The sequence below is a fragment of the Kryptolebias marmoratus genome, linkage group LG12, assembly GCF_001649575.2.
Source record: "Kryptolebias marmoratus isolate JLee-2015 linkage group LG12, ASM164957v2, whole genome shotgun sequence".
Taxonomy (NCBI): Eukaryota; Metazoa; Chordata; class Actinopteri; order Cyprinodontiformes; family Rivulidae; genus Kryptolebias; species Kryptolebias marmoratus.
The window spans coordinates 8,121,481-8,138,971 of record NC_051441.1 but is presented as its reverse complement, the minus strand read 5'-3'; the positions used below and the strand labels follow the sequence as shown (position 1 = coordinate 8,138,971).

Here is a 17,491-nt window from a genome sequence, read left to right as displayed (position 1 = left end):
CGTCACACCATTTTTTTTTATCAACTTGAGCAAAATGTTTGCTTCTTTGACTCATGAAGTTGCCAAACACAGTTATTTTGAAAATTAAATGTACTTGACATCAATTAACCAGAAAGGCTATTAGGGTGTTAACACTTCTTTCTCAATACAACAACAGTTTACAAACCGCAACTGCCTCTTTCTCCAAACCTACTGATATTTCCCCTTTTACTCAGTTTGGGTGCTTTAACATGTTATTTATTTATTTATTCACGTGTTTTTTTTGTTTGTTCATTTATTGTAACTTACTTGCTTTAAAGATTTACACCTGAAGGACATCACACAAAACAGGAGACATTCAAACACAATTAAGATCATAAAATTTTAAGAACAAATTTCAAGCAGCAAAAGAAAAAAAGAAAATAAAACATTTGATTCAGTGTGATCTCAGCATAAAAGGTTATCTTGAAGGTGTGAAGGAGGGGAGACCACATGACCACACTTCCTCTAAATGCTTGAGAACTTTTTGTTCACAACTAAATGGGGGAAATGTCATTTTGCACATACTGAAACAAGGCACATTGCAGGCAGGGGTGTGAAAGTCAGATTCAAACGCTAAAAAGGGGATTTCTGGTGCCCTTTTGAATGACATTCAAGGTTTATTTTTATCAGAAAGCCAGCTGTGTTTTAAGTTAGTGTAAATATATCTATTGCATCTTAAACAATTTTTCTACTAGATGCTCTTTATTAGATAAAACTTATAATTATGTTTCTGAAAATACTTAGACCTGTATAAAAATGTAAATTAAAAACAGAAAGCAATGATTTGTATTGATCTAAAAAAGACTATAATGTGATGCTAGAAGCTTATTTTGGGATTCTTCACCAATATTGTTAAATAATCAGTTAAATTAACAAGCTAAATATTTTTAAAGACAAACATTTGTTGTTTCACCAAGAGTAAAAACATTTAAACATCAAGCTGCCTTGAGTTTGTGAAACTCAGCATGGTGTTGAAAAAAGTCAGAGGTTAACCTCTGCTGATTGCACACAGGAAAAGAATAAATAGGTTCTGGTTTTGGTAATCGAAACTATTACTTCTGAGTCATTGGTTATTAAATGTGTTCTCTTGTTCATTGTTTGAAGAATAATCATGTTTGTATTTTAAAAGATAGTTAATACAGACAGCTAAAAGCCAATAATTTCTATTTTGTAATTCCTTGCAAAAAAGGGAAGATTTATGTGCACCAATACATGAAATGTCAGTAATAGACAAATTAGAATGAAGACAAAATGTTGGATTTTTTTCTTTTCTTGCTATTTGGCTTTTCTTTCTCTCCACCCATACTTACATAAGACTTAAACAATGGGTCAGTGAGCTTTCATACCTCTGTCAGCAATATCCCTCTGTGGTTTGTGAAGTCAAAAGCCAGCAGTTTGCTTAACCACAATCCAACTCCTCTACAGTGAAAGTTTCACACATGAAGTGGAAGGGTAGCACTTTCCAGCATCAACTCACCAGACATTTCCAAAACAGTTTGAGAAGTTTTTTTTTTAAAACAAAACAACAACAACAGCAAAAGTGAACCTTATGGCTACTGGTGTAAGCAATGCATAAAATGTCAGTCATTATAAAAAAGTTGAACATCAACTGCATGCAAGAAACACTGAACACTGCAGTAGCCATACTGTCTTCTGTGTCTGTTTTGGAAATGTGCATCGATGCAACTCACAGTAGAAAATAGAAAACTGAGTTGAGTCATCTGTGTAAGACAAATACACAAGCAGTTAGACACGATTTTCTAGTCTGACCTTTTTGTTATTGATTTGACAGGAAGTAGTTGAGACAGCCAGGCTGCATAGAGGGCCCTCTTTATTGTTTGAGAATGCAGGGGGAAAAAAGCCTAAAATGAAAACAAACACAGTCGACACAAAACACCAAAACTCTATATGCATTCTCTCTTTTTATGGTCAGGAAGACGGTCATGAGATAACAGGATAGGCCCTGGAGGCTTGCCATGATCACACTGGAAATCACTCTTTGAAAAAGGACTGCAAGAAAGTCAGCCAACTCAAGTAAATACCTAAATGTACAAGGAGAATGTGCAGAGGTAATACTTGAGCTCTGACCCATTACTTTTTGAAAAATGTGATCTTTGTCCAGCTGAGTCATCATTATCCACAGAGCATCACTCTGTTTTTAATTTGGATTGCTACATTAAACTGGGTTAGGCCGTACAATGCTGCTCAAAGAATGTGACATCCAGAAATTGAAAAGAGACAATCACACACACACACACTCATACACACATATATAGAAAACGAAACTGCCAGATCACCCATATTTATCCACATGTGCGGTTCCACTTCACTTAAGGGTTGTGAAAAGTATCTTAGCCATTTCTAGATCTTTGATGTTGTTCCTGAGTTCTGCTGGAGCCACTCTTCCAGTTTGGGAGTGCTCCGATGAGCACTGGCATCACTGAGGCCTTGACTTTTCATAACCTGGATGTGTACAGAAGTGTTTAAACCAGCAAGATGGCAGAAACGTTAGTTATGTTGTGGATTTTCTAGTATAATTTTGAAATTTCTGGGTGAAAAGAAAAAGGACATTTCCTAGCAGAAGGTGGTAATAACCATTACCTCTTGCAACAAATAGTTTTCAGCTCAACTAAAGCTGTCACTGGGCAATGTTTTCAAGCTTTATAGTATATTGCATGCTCTTAAGGTGTATTTTTAGCTCTTTGAAAAAGCAGAAGTGTCTTGTTCCAAAATGTTAATTTTCTCTTTCAGTTTACTCTAAACATGCTGTCTCTCTTTAGAAATAAGGTATGAGCAGAAAAAGTAAAAGTTTTTGAAAAATAGTTGCGATAAAAGAAAAGAAAACTAAAAAAGTATTTTTATATTATAATATTTTTTGGGGGGATATGTATAGTTTAACCTAGCATTTGTAGAAAAGCGTGAGGTAAGAGCAAGTTTTTATCTTCTGGTCATCTGCTTCTTGTTTCTGTGTTTTTGTTTGTTTTTAGTCAAAGGAAAGACTCATCTTTAATTATTTTCTGAATCCAACATCAACAGCATAAATATAACATGCAGCACATCCATCCATCCATCCATCCATCATACCATCCATCCACTTATTCAGTTTCTTTACTCATTGTACTGTACATGTTTTCTATTTTTATGGTAACAGAATGTTTTGAAAACGTAGTTTGAGGTTGTTGTTTTGTTTTGTTTTGTTTGTGATATTTCCTATAATATTTCAGATCTGACTTCTTTAGTTCAGGATGATTGAACGTCTATTGCTTTGCAAATTATGTTTAATGGTAAAATGTGAAACTTGAAAATTTTTTAATAGACTCCATTCGCACATATATACAGGCAGTTTTTTGTAGACTGTTTTTTTGTTTGTTTTTTTTGTTTTTTTAAGTTCCCTTTATGGGCCTCCTGTGTTGTTCACCACTAGTCCCTAGAGATCTGCTATTTGTCATCTCCATTTTTGCTAGAATGACAAAGTCTACCTCATCGTTTTTAATGTGTGAAATATTTCTAAAACCACCCTGTTGGCTCTGTGTGGTGAATTCATCCATAAAATAACCTTTTTGTTAAGTTGGAAAAAAGAAATGTGGTACATATTTCACAGTGGGGGTTTTTTTCCCACAGAACAAAACATGCATGTCTGGTTAATTGGTAAATTGTCCCTAGATATGAGTGAGAGTGTAAATGGTTGTTTGTCACATGGTTGTATATGGCCCTGTGATGGACGTCCAGGGTGTACCCTGCCTTTAGAATGACTGCTGGAGATAGGCATCAGCTCCCTGCAACCTGGAAACCTAGTATGGAGAAGTGCATGAATAAACTGAACTAAGAGCAGTTTTTGAAAATAATGTCTAAAAGATACTTTCTCGCTTTTTACAAACAGTTTTTTTTGTTGTCCCTTTGTTTTTTCTGTCTCTCCCGTGTTACTTTATTTTCAGTTTTTCTTGATCTGTTTGCAAGGAACCAAAACAAACCAGCTCAGAGGTTTCAAGCTTTCAAACAAATTCCTGTAAAAACTGAAGAATTTATTCCTGTACATTCAGCTCAGAGACACTTTCAGTCAAAACCTTTTTTGCTGCAGAGCATCGTCTTCTTCGTGGGTGTGCGTGCATGAATCAGTGAGGAATAATTTATAGTTACAGCACACTTCAAGTGAGATCCATCCCATACTACTCTATTGGTGGGTTTCAAAACAATCATCATTAGACATGAAATGCAAAATGTTTTTGTAAAAACATTTAATGACGTTTTGTTCAATTGACAGAATGTTTTTAAGTTTTATCTATATTTTACATAATGTCGTACACATCAGTTGATATTATTAATACTTGATTAGTATTTGTAATATCTTGTACAACTTGACAGTATGGAGTTGGAGTGTGCGGCCCTTTTTTTTGTTTTTGCTTTTATTATCAGGGATTAACACCTTATAGTCCTTGGTGTGCAACACTTTCCACTACCAGAAGTGGATCATTACCACAGTGTTGCAAAAAAATAGAACACTATATGGTTTCTTTATTTAGTTTTTTATTTTTTTCCTAAATGAAGTCCAACATTGCTACTATTGTCACATTGTTTTAATCAGAAGCAGGCTAAAGGCTAAAGCTATATATATGTCATCGTCATAGTCAGCAGGCTTTATCCCTTTGTGAGAGTATGCCAGACGGGGACTCTTCAGAACAATGAACAGTTTAAAAGTCTAAACTCTGTTTAACCCTGGATGTCCCATAATGTCTGCCAACAAAAGAGATAAATGAGAGAGAGACTGACAAAGTACCAAGAGAGAAACATTCATTACCTGTGTAAAAACACTGCTGATGCCTTTCTGTCAAACATTTAGATTTCAGTGAGCTGTCATAACTTCCTCTCACTGTCACCCCACCCCAACAAGAACATTAGTTCCTGAAAACTTGCTAGTTGAAAAAAAACTCTGAGGCAGAGACGTGTTTTAGTGAGAGAGAGAGAGAGAGAGAGAGAGAGAGAGAGAGAGAGAGAGAGAGAGAGAGAGAGAGAGAGAGAGAGAGAAGGGGGGGAGGAAAACTCCCACTAAATGTTCTAATAATCCCAGCACATCAGATGACTTGACAGAGCAGACTAAGATTAGAAGAAGACAGAGACACACAGTCAGGGAGGGACATTTTTTCTAAGAAATTCTCGATAAAAGAAGATTGATAAAGTCACAACAACTTGTGAGATTGGCAAAAATGTAGCGATTTTTTTAGTTTCACATTCAGGGTTTTTTTGTTTTTTCATTTTTCAGATACTGGGAAATTGTATGAAAAATTGGAGACAGAAAGAAAAGATCTCCTGATTATCTGAATGTGACTAATTCTCAAGTTGTTTCAACTTTAAAAATACAGATTTGGACATTCTGCGTTTTCACCATGGTAGGCAAGTGGACCCTCCTAATGCTGGGTGAGTCACATCTGTCATCCATTTGCACAGTAGCTTGAATGGAAAATCATCTGTTTAAAAGATAGTTTTTTCAAAAAACTTTATAGTTGTACACAGGAAGTGATAAATAAAGCAGTCTACTAACCTGGGAAACTAGATGTTGATGTCTTTTGTGTAGCTATCCAGTATATGTTGACTAAAAGTAAACTAATGTCTAATAATAACAATCAAATCATGAACTGTCTGTTTCAGATTTTCTGCTTCAAAACTTTGTTTAGTAATTTTCCATAGAGGAAAAGTTAGCCATCAGATTTAGAGTTACACTGGTGATATGTTATAAAATGTTAAAAATATTCACAGCTGTGTCACAGAATAAGCCTGGGAAAGAGCTCAAGCTACAAGAGCAGAAAAAAAAGTGAACACTGCAGCTTTTCTTTAAATAATCTGTTAGGGTGACAGCAGCAAACAGAGGACCTTTGTTCGATTTACTTTAAAGCAGTATTTATACACTATGAGCTCATCTCTCAGTACCCACATTACTGCTTACCATAGTGACCGCATTTACCGCTCAGCTAACCTCAGGAGGACTGTTTCCATGCCACCAACAACAAGAAGCAACACTAACACGATATGACTTCTGAAAACCATTGAACATTTTTAGAAGTGGTTTAATTAGAATCCAGGATAGCGAAATATTTCCTCTCCACTGTCATAGCAACAGCGTACAGTCCTGTATGTTGTCCCATTATCAGCTCTGTGTTCATCTAAAATCACTATTGTTTTTGTTTTTAAATTGTTTAAGTTTTAAATACATATATTGTTAATTCTGCCTACAGCTAAACTATTAGTAAAGTTCTCGTACAACACCAAATTGTTACATAGGTACTAGTTTTTTACAAGCATCTAAAAATCTTCTAAAAAAGAAATACTATTAGTGAAAATGAGAGCAATAAATCGACCAATTAACAATAGAGGCATTATTTAGGTTTATTCTGAACTCAAGAGATCGATCAGTATAAAATACTTTCTTCCTGTTTCATGCTGTGTATTACACCCATCTGCTCATTCAGGAAACCCCAGATAACTGGTTTTATACTCTAAAAGGCTTTACTTGCAAAGTGTTATTCTGTTCTAGCTCATGTTTCCTCACACAGAGGAAACCAGGCTCACCAAAAACAGACATGTGGAACTTTTTGAATGCCATTGCAGGTGGTGTTGGAACAATCTGAGGAAAGAAAGACCAGAAATATGTGGCTTTTGCATTTTCATCAGGAACTTTCTAAAACTCATCATAATTCTGGCTTTAATAATTTTGTCAAAATAATCTTTTGATTTTCTTGGAACACAAACATACGCAAGCTTATAATGATAAAAAATAATTTTGATTATAGTGAATGGTCGAGAATGTTTAGGATGAAGTGTAACAACATTGTTCTGTTTGCTTTTCAGTTTGGCTCCTGCCTATTTTCATGGCCCAGAACATACGGTCCTGCCCCTTGGGGTTTTCTTCCCAGCCGTCAGGATGTGTTGGTATGGAAAACAAACTACCAGTCATAAAAAAACAAACATGTTTCAGAATGTGTGCTTCTTCCTTTTAAAAAAATTCAAACACTGAATATCTGAAGTTTATGATGTTAGCTAAAATATTTTGTAAAAATAAAAAAGTTTACCTTTTTTTTCTACACATCATTGATAAAAGTATGTTTATTCAAACACCTAGTATGGTCATTTCTGACACATTCCTGTTTCCTTAATTAAGATGTCAATGAATGTGATCCTACTCCATGTGGAAATAATTCACAATGTTTTAACACAAACGCAAGCTACTACTGCCAGTGTAAAAAAGGTTTTGAATCATCAACAAAGATGGAGAATTTTACAATAATGTCAATAGCAACATGTATAGGTAAGTTGTTTTTAATAAGTAATGACAGAAATGTTTATTCTCCTGTTACTACAACATGCATGAGTGTTCTTTCTTTTTCTCTCAAGATATAAATGAATGTCTGAAGATTGAAGACATCTGTGGAGCTCATGCTTTTTGCAACAATACAATTTCCAGTTACAACTGCTCTTGTAAAAAGGGATTCATCTCTTCTACTGGAGTAAAAACTTTTCATGGCGATGACGGTGTTACATGCAGAGGTAACAGGATGATCAGTGTTTTATGTGCTTTCTTATCTGTTTAGCAATAACTAAGGGTGAGTTTACTTCCTCGAGTAGTTTTACATCTCTTCTTCCTCCTTGTACAGATATAGATGAATGTAAAGAGGAAAAGGTCTGCGGTCTGAATTCATTGTGCATCAACACACAAGGCAGTTATAACTGTGTCTGCAAAACTGGCTTTGAACTGAAATCTGGCAAATCTAGTTACACTGGAGAAGTGGAACAATGTGAAGGTGAGTTTTGATATGAAGATTTGCACATACATAATCAGTATATCAGTATACATAATCATATCTTGTAGATATTTAATATTTTCAGTGTCAGGTTGGGTGGCGATAGAGACAAGCCCAATACACAAACTCATGACTGAGAGTTCCAAGAGTAATTTATTTTCAATAAAAAGAAAACCCAAAACAAAAGCTGACGTGGCAGCAAAGACAAAACTAAATACAAAACATAACAAAATCCAAACTGTAGCAGAAACGAGGGGCAAGACATGGAACCAGACATCGCATGAAGGGACAATGGCCCAGTGAGTAAGTGGAGGAGATGATCAGGTTTTAAAGACAGAGGGTAATTAGGGGAAGTGGGCACAGGTGAGTGATTACAACTTAGACCAGGTGAACAAGTGATAAACTGAAGAGAAGTGAATGATGACAGGAGTACAAAAACACAAGGAGCAAAAACTGAACTAAGACCAGACTAAACAAAAAGACAACTAAATAACAAAATAAAAAGAAACAATAAACCCAAACTGAAACATGAATCAGAAACACGAAAAACAAATCCTGACAGTCAGTGTTTCTTACTGTTTTAATTATGATCATGTATCACCGTGATGACATTTAAAATCAGACCACAACTTGTTCTGTAATTTGTTTCTAATTCAGACATGTGTAAGCTTGATAAGACATACTGTGGACATGGAACCTGCCACAGTGGACCCAGTGGACATTACTGTGCGTGTCATGAAGGTTTCACTAACTATGGCAACAAAAAGTCTCGCTGCATTGGTAAATACATATCACCTTTCATATGTTTCTAGCAGCCATTATAAAATTGGTGTTTGTATGTTATAAAAAGAGGACATTTTTAAAAAGCACAATAAATGTTCTTTGTTTTTCCTTTTTTCAAGCACTGGATTGTGGTGTTTTTAAAAACGTGAAAAATCTGACAAAGGTAAATTCCAGTCAGAATGTGTTTGATTCCCATATTTTCACATCTGCAGTCACACACTTCATTTTCATCTTTCCAAATGTTTTTTTTCTCAGACATCACACATTGTAGAGGATCATGTGAAGCAACTGAGTAAAAGTTGCCTGGAGATCACAGAAGTCGAGGATCCAAAGAAGCTGGATGGAGAGGGCCTTCTCAAGGTACAAGTGATTATTAGAACCAATGTCTTTTTTTAAACTTAAAAAAGGTTCAAATTTCTCCAGCTTCTACAGAAACAGGAAATTCCATCCCCTTCAAGCTCTATCAGATGGTGTTTAGATATTTGCTGCACAACCCTGTATATTGTTTATGCAATGGAATTCTGGTCTTTCTCTATTTTTTTTTTGTTTGTTTCACTCTACATCCACTTATATAGCTCTGTTTCCTCTCCTTTTCTGTGGCTTTAGACTCTGCAGTTGATTATCGACAATCTTTTGTCGAGTAAAGCCCTGAATGATAACAGGAAAGTCTCCACCTTTCTGGACTTGGTGGAGGGAGCTCTGGGGCTCATTGGACCTTTTGTAACAACCCGTCGGACAAAAAGTTCCTCCCCTCACACAGGTTAAATAGAAATTATTGTACATCAGCTGACATAAGTTGACTCTTTTCAGACAACTATTCAAACTAAGTCTTTTGTCCAGTATTAAAACAATCTGGTTCTGCAACATAAGTGCTTCTATACTTATAGACTTTACTTTAATTCACTAAACTACTGATTTTGTACAACTATATGTTTACTAAAATCTTCTCCACTACCAGAACTGGAGCTGCTGGTACACAATGGCTCAGTCAAACCTCAAGAAACAAAGACTTTATCTTCAAAACATGCTCAACTGGACATCAAGATGGAGGTAGCTGCTGGAAATCTCTCCCAATATCCTGGTAATGATGATACTGCTAAATATTATATTTAAAACTATATGATTTTTAACACTAACCCTGTGTAATCCTGGTATCAAAGGGTTTACGGTGGTGTCCTTACTAAGTTATTCAAACCTGGAAGAATCTGCTGGTGGCTTCTTTAGTGGCATGAAACAAGAGGAGAACCAGATCTTTGGGATAAACTCCAAAGTTGTGACTGTCACTGTTAGTAATACAGACACAAATCACCTCAAAGAGACAGTCAACATAACTTTGTACCACCTTGATCAGGTAAAAGTAAACTCCATTTGATTTTATTGTAGTCAACTTTTAAATGTATTAACCTAAGATCATTCTTTTTTTTCCTCATGTATTAATTTGTTTTACAGTCAAATGAAACCTCCCACACCTGTGTGTTCTGGGATTCTTCAACGGATGGGGGGACGTGGTCACCTCGAGGTTGCAGTGTTGTGGAATCAAACCCAAAATACACTGTGTGTTCCTGTAACCACCTGAGCAGCTTTGCTGTGCTTATGGCCCTCTATGAAATAGAGGTTAACACTTTTTTTTTTTAATTTATAAACATGAATGTGCTATACAAAATCTGTTTTCTGCATTTGACCCGTCACACATGTGAGATACACACAAACGGAGCAGTGGGCAGCTATTTAGGTACCCAGGGAGCAGTTAGGGATTAGGTGTCTTACTCAAGGATACCATGACATTTGGACATAGCAGGGAATGAAACCTTCAACTTCCCAGCCCTAAAATGGCTGCCCTACTACTACTCCACAGCTACCCTTAATGATATTGATGATAAATGTTATGCTCAAATTCTAGATCATAATGTTTAGGCTCCAGTCCATATGTGCTGACATAATTATTTCTTTCATCAGGACCATTTTGAGCTGCAGCTGATCACCTGGGTGGGCCTCTCTCTTTCTCTAATTTGTCTGTTCTTCTGCATCCTGACATTCTCAACGATCCGTTCCATCCAAAGCCCAAGAACTACCATCCACCTGCACCTCTGCATCAGCCTCTTCATCGCTATCATTATCTTTCTTGCAGGCATCACACAGACAGAGAACAAGGTAAACATTATAACAGCTTGTTGCTAAAAAAGTTCATTAAAGGTTTCTACTACTTACAAATACTGGGAAGGCATAAATATCAAATTAAAGTGCAGCTACTGCATGATTTATGCAAGTGGTAGGGATTATCTCATGAAGCAGTCCCTCCTCAGTCTTTTTATCCTGCATAAAGTCAGTTTTCACAGCCATCAGTGCTGATTTTCATCTCTCTCCTCCTTAGGTTGGATGTGCAGTTGTAGCAGGGATGCTGCACTTCTTCTACCTGGCAGCGTTTTGCTGGATGTGTCTGGAAGGCATACAGCTCTTCAGGATGGTAGTTTTGGTCTTTAACACCAGCTTTAATACAATCTACATGATGGCAGGTGGTTATGGAGTCCCGGCTGTAATTGTTGCTGTCTCTGCATTAGTTAATGCCAAGGGATATGGAACTAAGAGATAGTAAGTTTTCCTGTATTATTTCAGCTAATTCATACTCATTCTTTTTTTCTTTGGTAATCAAGTGTTAGGTCTAAATAAACCCTTCTAAAATAATCTTAACATATCTTTTAGTTGCTGGCTAAACCTGGATTCCATTTGGAGTTTCTTTGGTCCTGCGTGTGTCATTATCATTGTAAGATTCTAAGCATAAATAGATATTTTACTTCATTACAATCTTGAAAATTGACCTCATTTCTTTTTAAAACTTTGTGATGTTGTCTTCCAGGTAAACATTTTCTTCTTTCTGATCACTGCGTGGAAATTGGCACAGAAGTTTTCAAGCCTAAACCCGGATATGGACAGCTTGCAGAAAATAAAGTAAGTTCTCACTGACCCACAAGCTGGCTGCAGTAATCAAAAGTACAGTGAATATGTATGCAAACTATATTTTCCAATGTGGGGAAGTAAAAGCCTAACTTTTGTATATTCTTTTTTTGCCTTTTTCACAAAATAAAAGAAGTGTGATCATGGTCTCCCCAACACAAATTTCATAAAATGTTGGAGTGTTTAAAAGCCCTAGAAATGATATGTGTGCATTTGTTGCCTCCTGCAGGGCGTTCATCATTACTGCAGTGGCTCAGCTGTGCATTCTTGGCACCATGTGGATCTTTGGGTGTTTCCAGTTTGAGAAGGGCACTATAGTCATGTCTTATCTGTTCACAATTTTTGGCAGCTTTCAAGGAGTTATGCTCTTTGTTATGCACTGTCTGTTTTCTAAACAGGTTGGTTTCAATGTTGTTAACAAAAATGATACTAGCTCTGCTATCTTTTCAGACATCAGAACTCAATTTGCATTCTGATTTCAGGTGAGAGAGGAATATGCAAACATTCTGACTCATTTTTGTGCACCTCGAAAGAGGAAATATTCCGAGTTCAGTTACTCGCACTCCAGCAAAGCACAAGTAAGCAAAATCTCATTTTTACTGCTGTGTTTTTTTAAAGGTTTTAAGTCAGTGAGGTGTAAAATGACATATACTGTATTTTTAGAGATACAGCAAAGCTTTGCCTTATAATAAAGGTGCATTTTTATTTGCACAAACTATTTTTTATCACCGGTTTAACTACTTCTCTGTTTTTTATACTCAGGGATCCAAAAGTACCCAGGACACAGGAGAGTCTCACATTTAAGGAAGCTAACCAAGACTTGGGGCAAAAGTCCAGTTTTACCAAACATTTCAAGATTCAGTTTGCAACTGGATCTTTCTGTAACCAACACCATTTTCCTGATCACCAACATACTGTAAATAGTGACTGAGTCTATATATTTTTGAAGATTATCTGTTCTGAAATTTTGTCAAATAGTAAATTCTGCAGTTTTTTTTTATAAAATAAATTGAGAAAACACCAAATATTTCATATTCAGAAAAAAACATGAATGCACTGATTTTGAACCACATTTGAATCAATATTCTGAGGACCTGTTTTATCAGGTACAATACATTTTTTCATCCAGGTACTTAATTCAATCAGACTGGACATTCCAAGATGTATTTCTCCTTTAAGCAATCTTTAAACTGTTGACATAAATATGACTCAAAATATACAAGGACAGTATTTATTACAAATTTATTTTCATAATGTATGCTTGTCTATAAGTTGCTGGACACTTTAGCTTGCATGTTTGAATGCCATCTGCTATATATATATATATATATATATATATATATATATATATTATATTTAAAGGGTTTGTTTATTTACTAAGCTTTCATAGAATCTGATTATAAAAAAATGTATAAAATTACTTTAGTTGATGTCCTGTGGAACATTAGTACTGCTGTAAAACATGGTTTATTGCACATTTGGACTTTCACATTGATATTTGCAGTTGATATTTTATCTTTTTATGTGTGAGACTATTTAAAATTATATTTTTGCCTGTCGTTATGTTTTGGTCAAATAAATGTAATGCACCTTATTCTTAATGCCTCTGGTGGTTTTTCATGTCTTTTCTCACCGTTGGGTTGACACAGTTTCGAACTTGCGGAGGAAATGAATCACTTCCGTCTTCATTCCTGTTCATGTGGGCCTAAAGATGTGATTCTCTAAAGAAAAACCTGAACTAGGAACTGGCTTTTTCATTCTAAGAAGGGTTAGTAAATCTCACAGAATCCCTACATCTAAGAATCTTGTTGTAGTTTGGGTTATTTTCAAGTATATTTTCTGTGTATTTAAAGGTTAGTGTGATCATATGCCAGAGAAGTCTTAAAGCAGCAATTTTGCAATATGCTTGAAGATGTTCAGTGTCTGCCAAATGATCTGTAATTTCTTTGTTGTTGAGGTTTTTTTAGTTAGAAAATAAAAACTAAAAATGTAAATGGGGGGAGAGAATAACTTTTAATAGCTAAATCTGTTTATGACTGTTCAGCCATTTAGCAAGCAGTTAATCAATACTTTGGTCCAAAAAAATCGGTAGAACTAATCCATGAATGAAGGAACACATTCAACAGGGGAGGAGAGTGGAAAATGCAGGTCTAGACAGTAGCAATAAAAGAGCACTGCACCAGAGTGAGAGAGAGAGGAAGCAGGGCCGGGCAGAATGTAAACTGCCAGAAATGCTAAACAAAAACAAAGGGAGGGGAACAAAAATCAAATGGTTGCAGGAAATAGTGATAACTGACTGAGCACACAGGGCAGCTTTGATAAGAGACGTAGTCATCCTCGCTCGCTCTCTTATTCTGCACTATCTCAAAACTGTTCATCCAGTGTCGTCTGAAGGTAAGTTTTATTCATAATTCATAACATTTATTAGTGATTCACATCACTAACGTCGGTGCATTCCTTTCTCCAAAGATAACTGTTGAGATAGTTGTGAAACTGGCATACACGTAAAGAACAGGCTTCTACATGTCTCTTGAGGGAAAACTATGAAATAGGTACGCTGTCATTATTCTTCTTAAACAGCGCTAGAATTTGGAAAGAAATTCAAATGTCCTAATTATTTAGGTGTTAAAACAATATGAAGTAGGAAAAGTGCTTTACCTATTTCCACTAGAGCTTTTTATTTGCTTGAATTGTTTTGCCTCTCTAAAGAATACCATATTTAGTAGTAGAAACATAAAACCAGACATTCAAAGCCTTGAAAATTGGGAGAAATGTATGGTATCTGGTGTCTGTTTAAAGAACTTCTAGAGTTAATTAGTAAACAATTTATGTTCTTCCACTTCTGTATATAATCCCTGAACTCCATGAAATTATAAAGTCACTCTGTGGTTTCAGAGAAATTGCTTCCTTTTACGTAGGTGCATGACAAGTGACTGCCACAAAGATATTCAGATAGTAAGAAGTGAGTTATTGTGAAGACACAAGTAGAAGCCTTCATTTGTCTTTCCTAAGATATCCTTTGGTTTTAACTTTTTATAATTTAAAGAGATGCATCCTCATTAAAAGTGAAAACGAAACAGATTCAGACAGTCAAAACCATGGAAATGAACTAGTTGAACTATTATCTGCAGTTTTAATCTTTATTTTTATATTTCTTTCAAGGCAAATCACAATTTGTGGAATTTTGACTTTGATCTGCATTTTCTAATCAGACTCCACATCAAGTCTGTCAGCATTGTTGCTTTGAGGCAGCTCCGTTGGAAGGTATGATTTTCTCATGGAAAGAAATGAAGACTATTGTGAAACATCAAACAATGTTTTGTTGCATTGTGGCTAACAATAATGTTGAAATTCTTATCTTGCCTGTGTTTAATCGTTTATGGAAAAACCACATGAACTTCACATATAAAAATCAAATATTTTCACGTTTTGCACGTTTCCCACGTTAATTTGGATCAAAAAACACAAACTTTCTGTTAACACATACGTTTTCATGTGAACGTGCCTTAAATTAACATGTAAAACTTGTGTTTTGTATGTTTCTCAGGTGATTTTAAAGTTTTCAACATGTTTATGTGATCACGTGTGAAGAAAAAAATTTAATTCCTTGTGTTTCTTTTTTCTGTAAGGGGTGATATCAGAAATCTTTTGTTGTAGATTTTCAGTCATCCAGGTCAAGGCATCAAATATTATTTTCAAAAACCATGACATGAAAAATCAATAAGGCCCCAGCACATCATGATATGTGATAATAAAACAAAATCTACCTGAAATATTACAGTTGAATTCAGCAGAACCAAAAGAAAAAAAAAACTGGAGAAAATAGTGAGACACTGTCAAGTAAAAGGTTGTTGAACAGAAATGATGGTGAGTCTCAAGAGTGAGTAGAAAAGTGAGTTTATAAAAGCTGTGGTCTGATGAGTAATACTAAATGTGTGAAAATGACTGAAATTACACCACAAGAAACAGAATAATCCAGTGCATGGCCTGAAAGCATGATGTGCAAATCAATAAAAATTAAACCATTACAATGGCATGTTTTAATTCTTAACTAATCATAAATATTCTGTGCTCTCAGCATGCAGTGTTTGTTTTGCTGTGGTGAAGATGAACTCACTTTAAATTAGCTGCACACATGAATCATTTGAGCTCTTTGTAGTTTTGCACAAACGAATCTGTTGTCTCAGCATCATTTACATTTGAGAAACCTTTAAAAGGACATAACAAATTTCAATAAAGCACAAGGGAAAAGTTTATAATCAGTAAATTTGCACTAATGCTTATTTTCAAACTTCTAATTTTTCACAGATCACATTAAAGATGATGACTACACCTGTACCTGTGACCTCATTTATTCCTCACTTAACAATACAGTTTAATTGGAGCAACTCCACAAGCAACTCCACAAGCAACTCCACGAGCCACTCCACAAGCAACTCCACTTCCCCTCCACTTTCAGATTTACTGATGTCCTGCTTCACCATGATATTTGGTACCATCTCCAACCTCACTGCTTTGGGAATCCTGGCTATGTCTCGTAGCAGATTCCGAGGCCAGTCCAATCTACCATTTCTTCTGCTGACAGTGGCTTTACTTTTGGCTGACCTGGGAGGTCATTTCATCCTAGGTGCCTTTGCATTGTATGGACACATAAGTGCAAGGTATAAAATGCCATCCTTGAAATCCAGCGTGGCCTTCTGCAAAATCTTTGGTGCGAGTATGGTGTTTTTTGGCTTGTGCCCTTTGCTGTTGGGTTGTGCCATGGCAGTTGAGCGCTGGGTGGCAATCAGTCGACCCTTTCTTCATGTTTACATTACAGTGGCTCATGTGAAGAGAGTGGTGTTAATTTTTATCTCTTCTGCACTTGTGCTGGCTTTGTTACCTATTTTCTATGTGGGGAAATATACAACTCAATTTCCAGACACATGGTGTTTTTTGCCTATTCAAGATTCACCTTCTACAGCTGACAAAAATCTAGTTCTGGCTTTCTCATGTCTGGGCCTCATTGCACTCATTTTGTCCCTGCTCTGCAACGTCCTGAGTGGCCTGCCTTTGCTGAAAGCCAAGTTAAAGTCAAGAAACTGTTATACAAAACCTTCAGCTCAAGGTTCTTCTCGGGCATCATCTACATCAACTTCCACCATCTTTTGTTCGTTGGAAGTGGAAATGTTGGTGCAACTGGCAGGAGTCACTGTGGTGTCCTGTGTCTGCTGGGGCCCCTTTCTTGTGTGTACTACTCTTTTAATTTGCAGAATTTGTTTCAATAAATATTTATATTAACAGATATGCTTTGCATAGTTAGATTTGCAGTTAGGTTCAACAATTAGATGTGCTAATTGAATGTGAGTGAATGTTGTATGTTCCTTTTACATTGCAGATCAACATTTTCATGAAGCAGTTCAACCGGGATCCCAAAGGCCAGGAAGATAGGTTTACTCTTCAGAGCTTACGCATGGTCACCTGGAATCAAATCTTGGACCCCTGGGTGTACATCTTAATAAGAAGGACAATGCTTTCAAAGCTGTGCTGTGGACTCCACAATCAAAGCTTCATGACACCAAATCCGTCCTTTACAGACAGTCGCAGAGAGACCTTTATGTAATGGCCCTGTGTCATTGCAGAGAGAAAGCTTTTCACTATTTTTTATGTGTTTAGTTAAAAATATATACAAGCATGTACATTTTTTTTTCATTGTTTTTTGTTTGTTTTGTTTTGTTTTTGGGGAGCTTGACTGTACATATTTAGCATGCCTGGAGTTTAAACAGTTGTGTGGACTGAATATGTAATGGCACTCGAAACTACATTTCACAACGTTTAGTTAGTAGTCTGAGCCGGTGTCCTGCGGATTTGTCCTACATTCAGTAGCAGCCACCTACAAATTGGTTGGTTGAGAAGTTGGGCAGGGATAATATAGACCAATCAAAATTGAGAAACGTTTGACAGAC

General features: G+C 36.0%; 2 protein-coding genes across 4 annotated transcripts; both read left to right on the top strand.

The window, feature by feature from the left end:
• The first annotated feature begins 5,095 nt into the window (after window positions 1-5,095).
• On the top strand, window positions 5,096-13,140 carry LOC108241274 (adhesion G protein-coupled receptor E1). Its single transcript, XM_017425303.3, has 19 exons — window positions 5,096-5,433; window positions 6,862-6,942; window positions 7,172-7,318; window positions 7,405-7,557; window positions 7,665-7,811; window positions 8,469-8,591; window positions 8,714-8,757; window positions 8,850-8,954; window positions 9,201-9,354; window positions 9,553-9,675; window positions 9,755-9,945; window positions 10,044-10,208; window positions 10,551-10,745; window positions 10,966-11,183; window positions 11,295-11,355; window positions 11,449-11,540; window positions 11,776-11,944; window positions 12,029-12,124; window positions 12,309-13,140. The coding sequence occupies exons 1-19, from the start codon at window positions 5,403-5,405 to the stop codon at window positions 12,348-12,350; spliced, it is 2,337 nt and encodes a 778-aa protein (XP_017280792.1). The 5' UTR covers window positions 5,096-5,402; the 3' UTR covers window positions 12,351-13,140.
• Window positions 13,141-13,353: 213 nt separating this feature from the next.
• ptger1c (prostaglandin E receptor 1c (subtype EP1)) lies at window positions 13,354-17,341 on the top strand. 3 transcript variants are annotated; one of them, XM_017425424.3, is made up of 4 exons: window positions 13,356-13,940; window positions 14,759-14,810; window positions 15,855-16,772; window positions 16,924-17,341. In XM_017425424.3, the coding sequence occupies exons 3-4, from the start codon at window positions 15,867-15,869 to the stop codon at window positions 17,146-17,148; spliced, it is 1,131 nt and encodes a 376-aa protein (XP_017280913.1). In that variant the 5' UTR covers window positions 13,356-13,940; window positions 14,759-14,810; window positions 15,855-15,866; the 3' UTR covers window positions 17,149-17,341. The 3 variants fall into 3 exon arrangements, with proteins under 3 accessions (XP_024863617.1, XP_017280913.1, XP_017280912.1); XM_017425423.3 differs by having other exon boundaries at window positions 13,358-13,940; window positions 14,709-14,810; XM_025007849.2 differs by lacking the exon at window positions 14,759-14,810 and having other exon boundaries at window positions 13,354-13,940.
• Window positions 17,342-17,491: the final 150 nt, after the last annotated feature.

Bases quoted from the DNA above. Each gene is read 5' to 3' on its own strand.
- LOC108241274 (XM_017425303.3), top strand. From the start codon at position 5,403: ATGGTAGGCAAGTGGACCCTCCTAATGCTGG. The intron at 8,592-8,713 runs GTAAATACATAT...CCTTTTTTCAAG, and splicing joins CAAAAAGTCTCGCTGCATTG to CACTGGATTGTGGTGTTTTT. The intron at 11,945-12,028 runs GTTGGTTTCAAT...TTCTGATTTCAG, and splicing joins ACTGTCTGTTTTCTAAACAG to GTGAGAGAGGAATATGCAAA.
- ptger1c (XM_025007849.2), top strand. From the start codon at position 15,867: ATGATGACTACACCTGTACCTGTGACCTCATTTATTCCTCACTTAACA. The intron at 16,773-16,923 runs GTGTGTACTACT...TTTACATTGCAG, and splicing joins TCTGCTGGGGCCCCTTTCTT to ATCAACATTTTCATGAAGCA.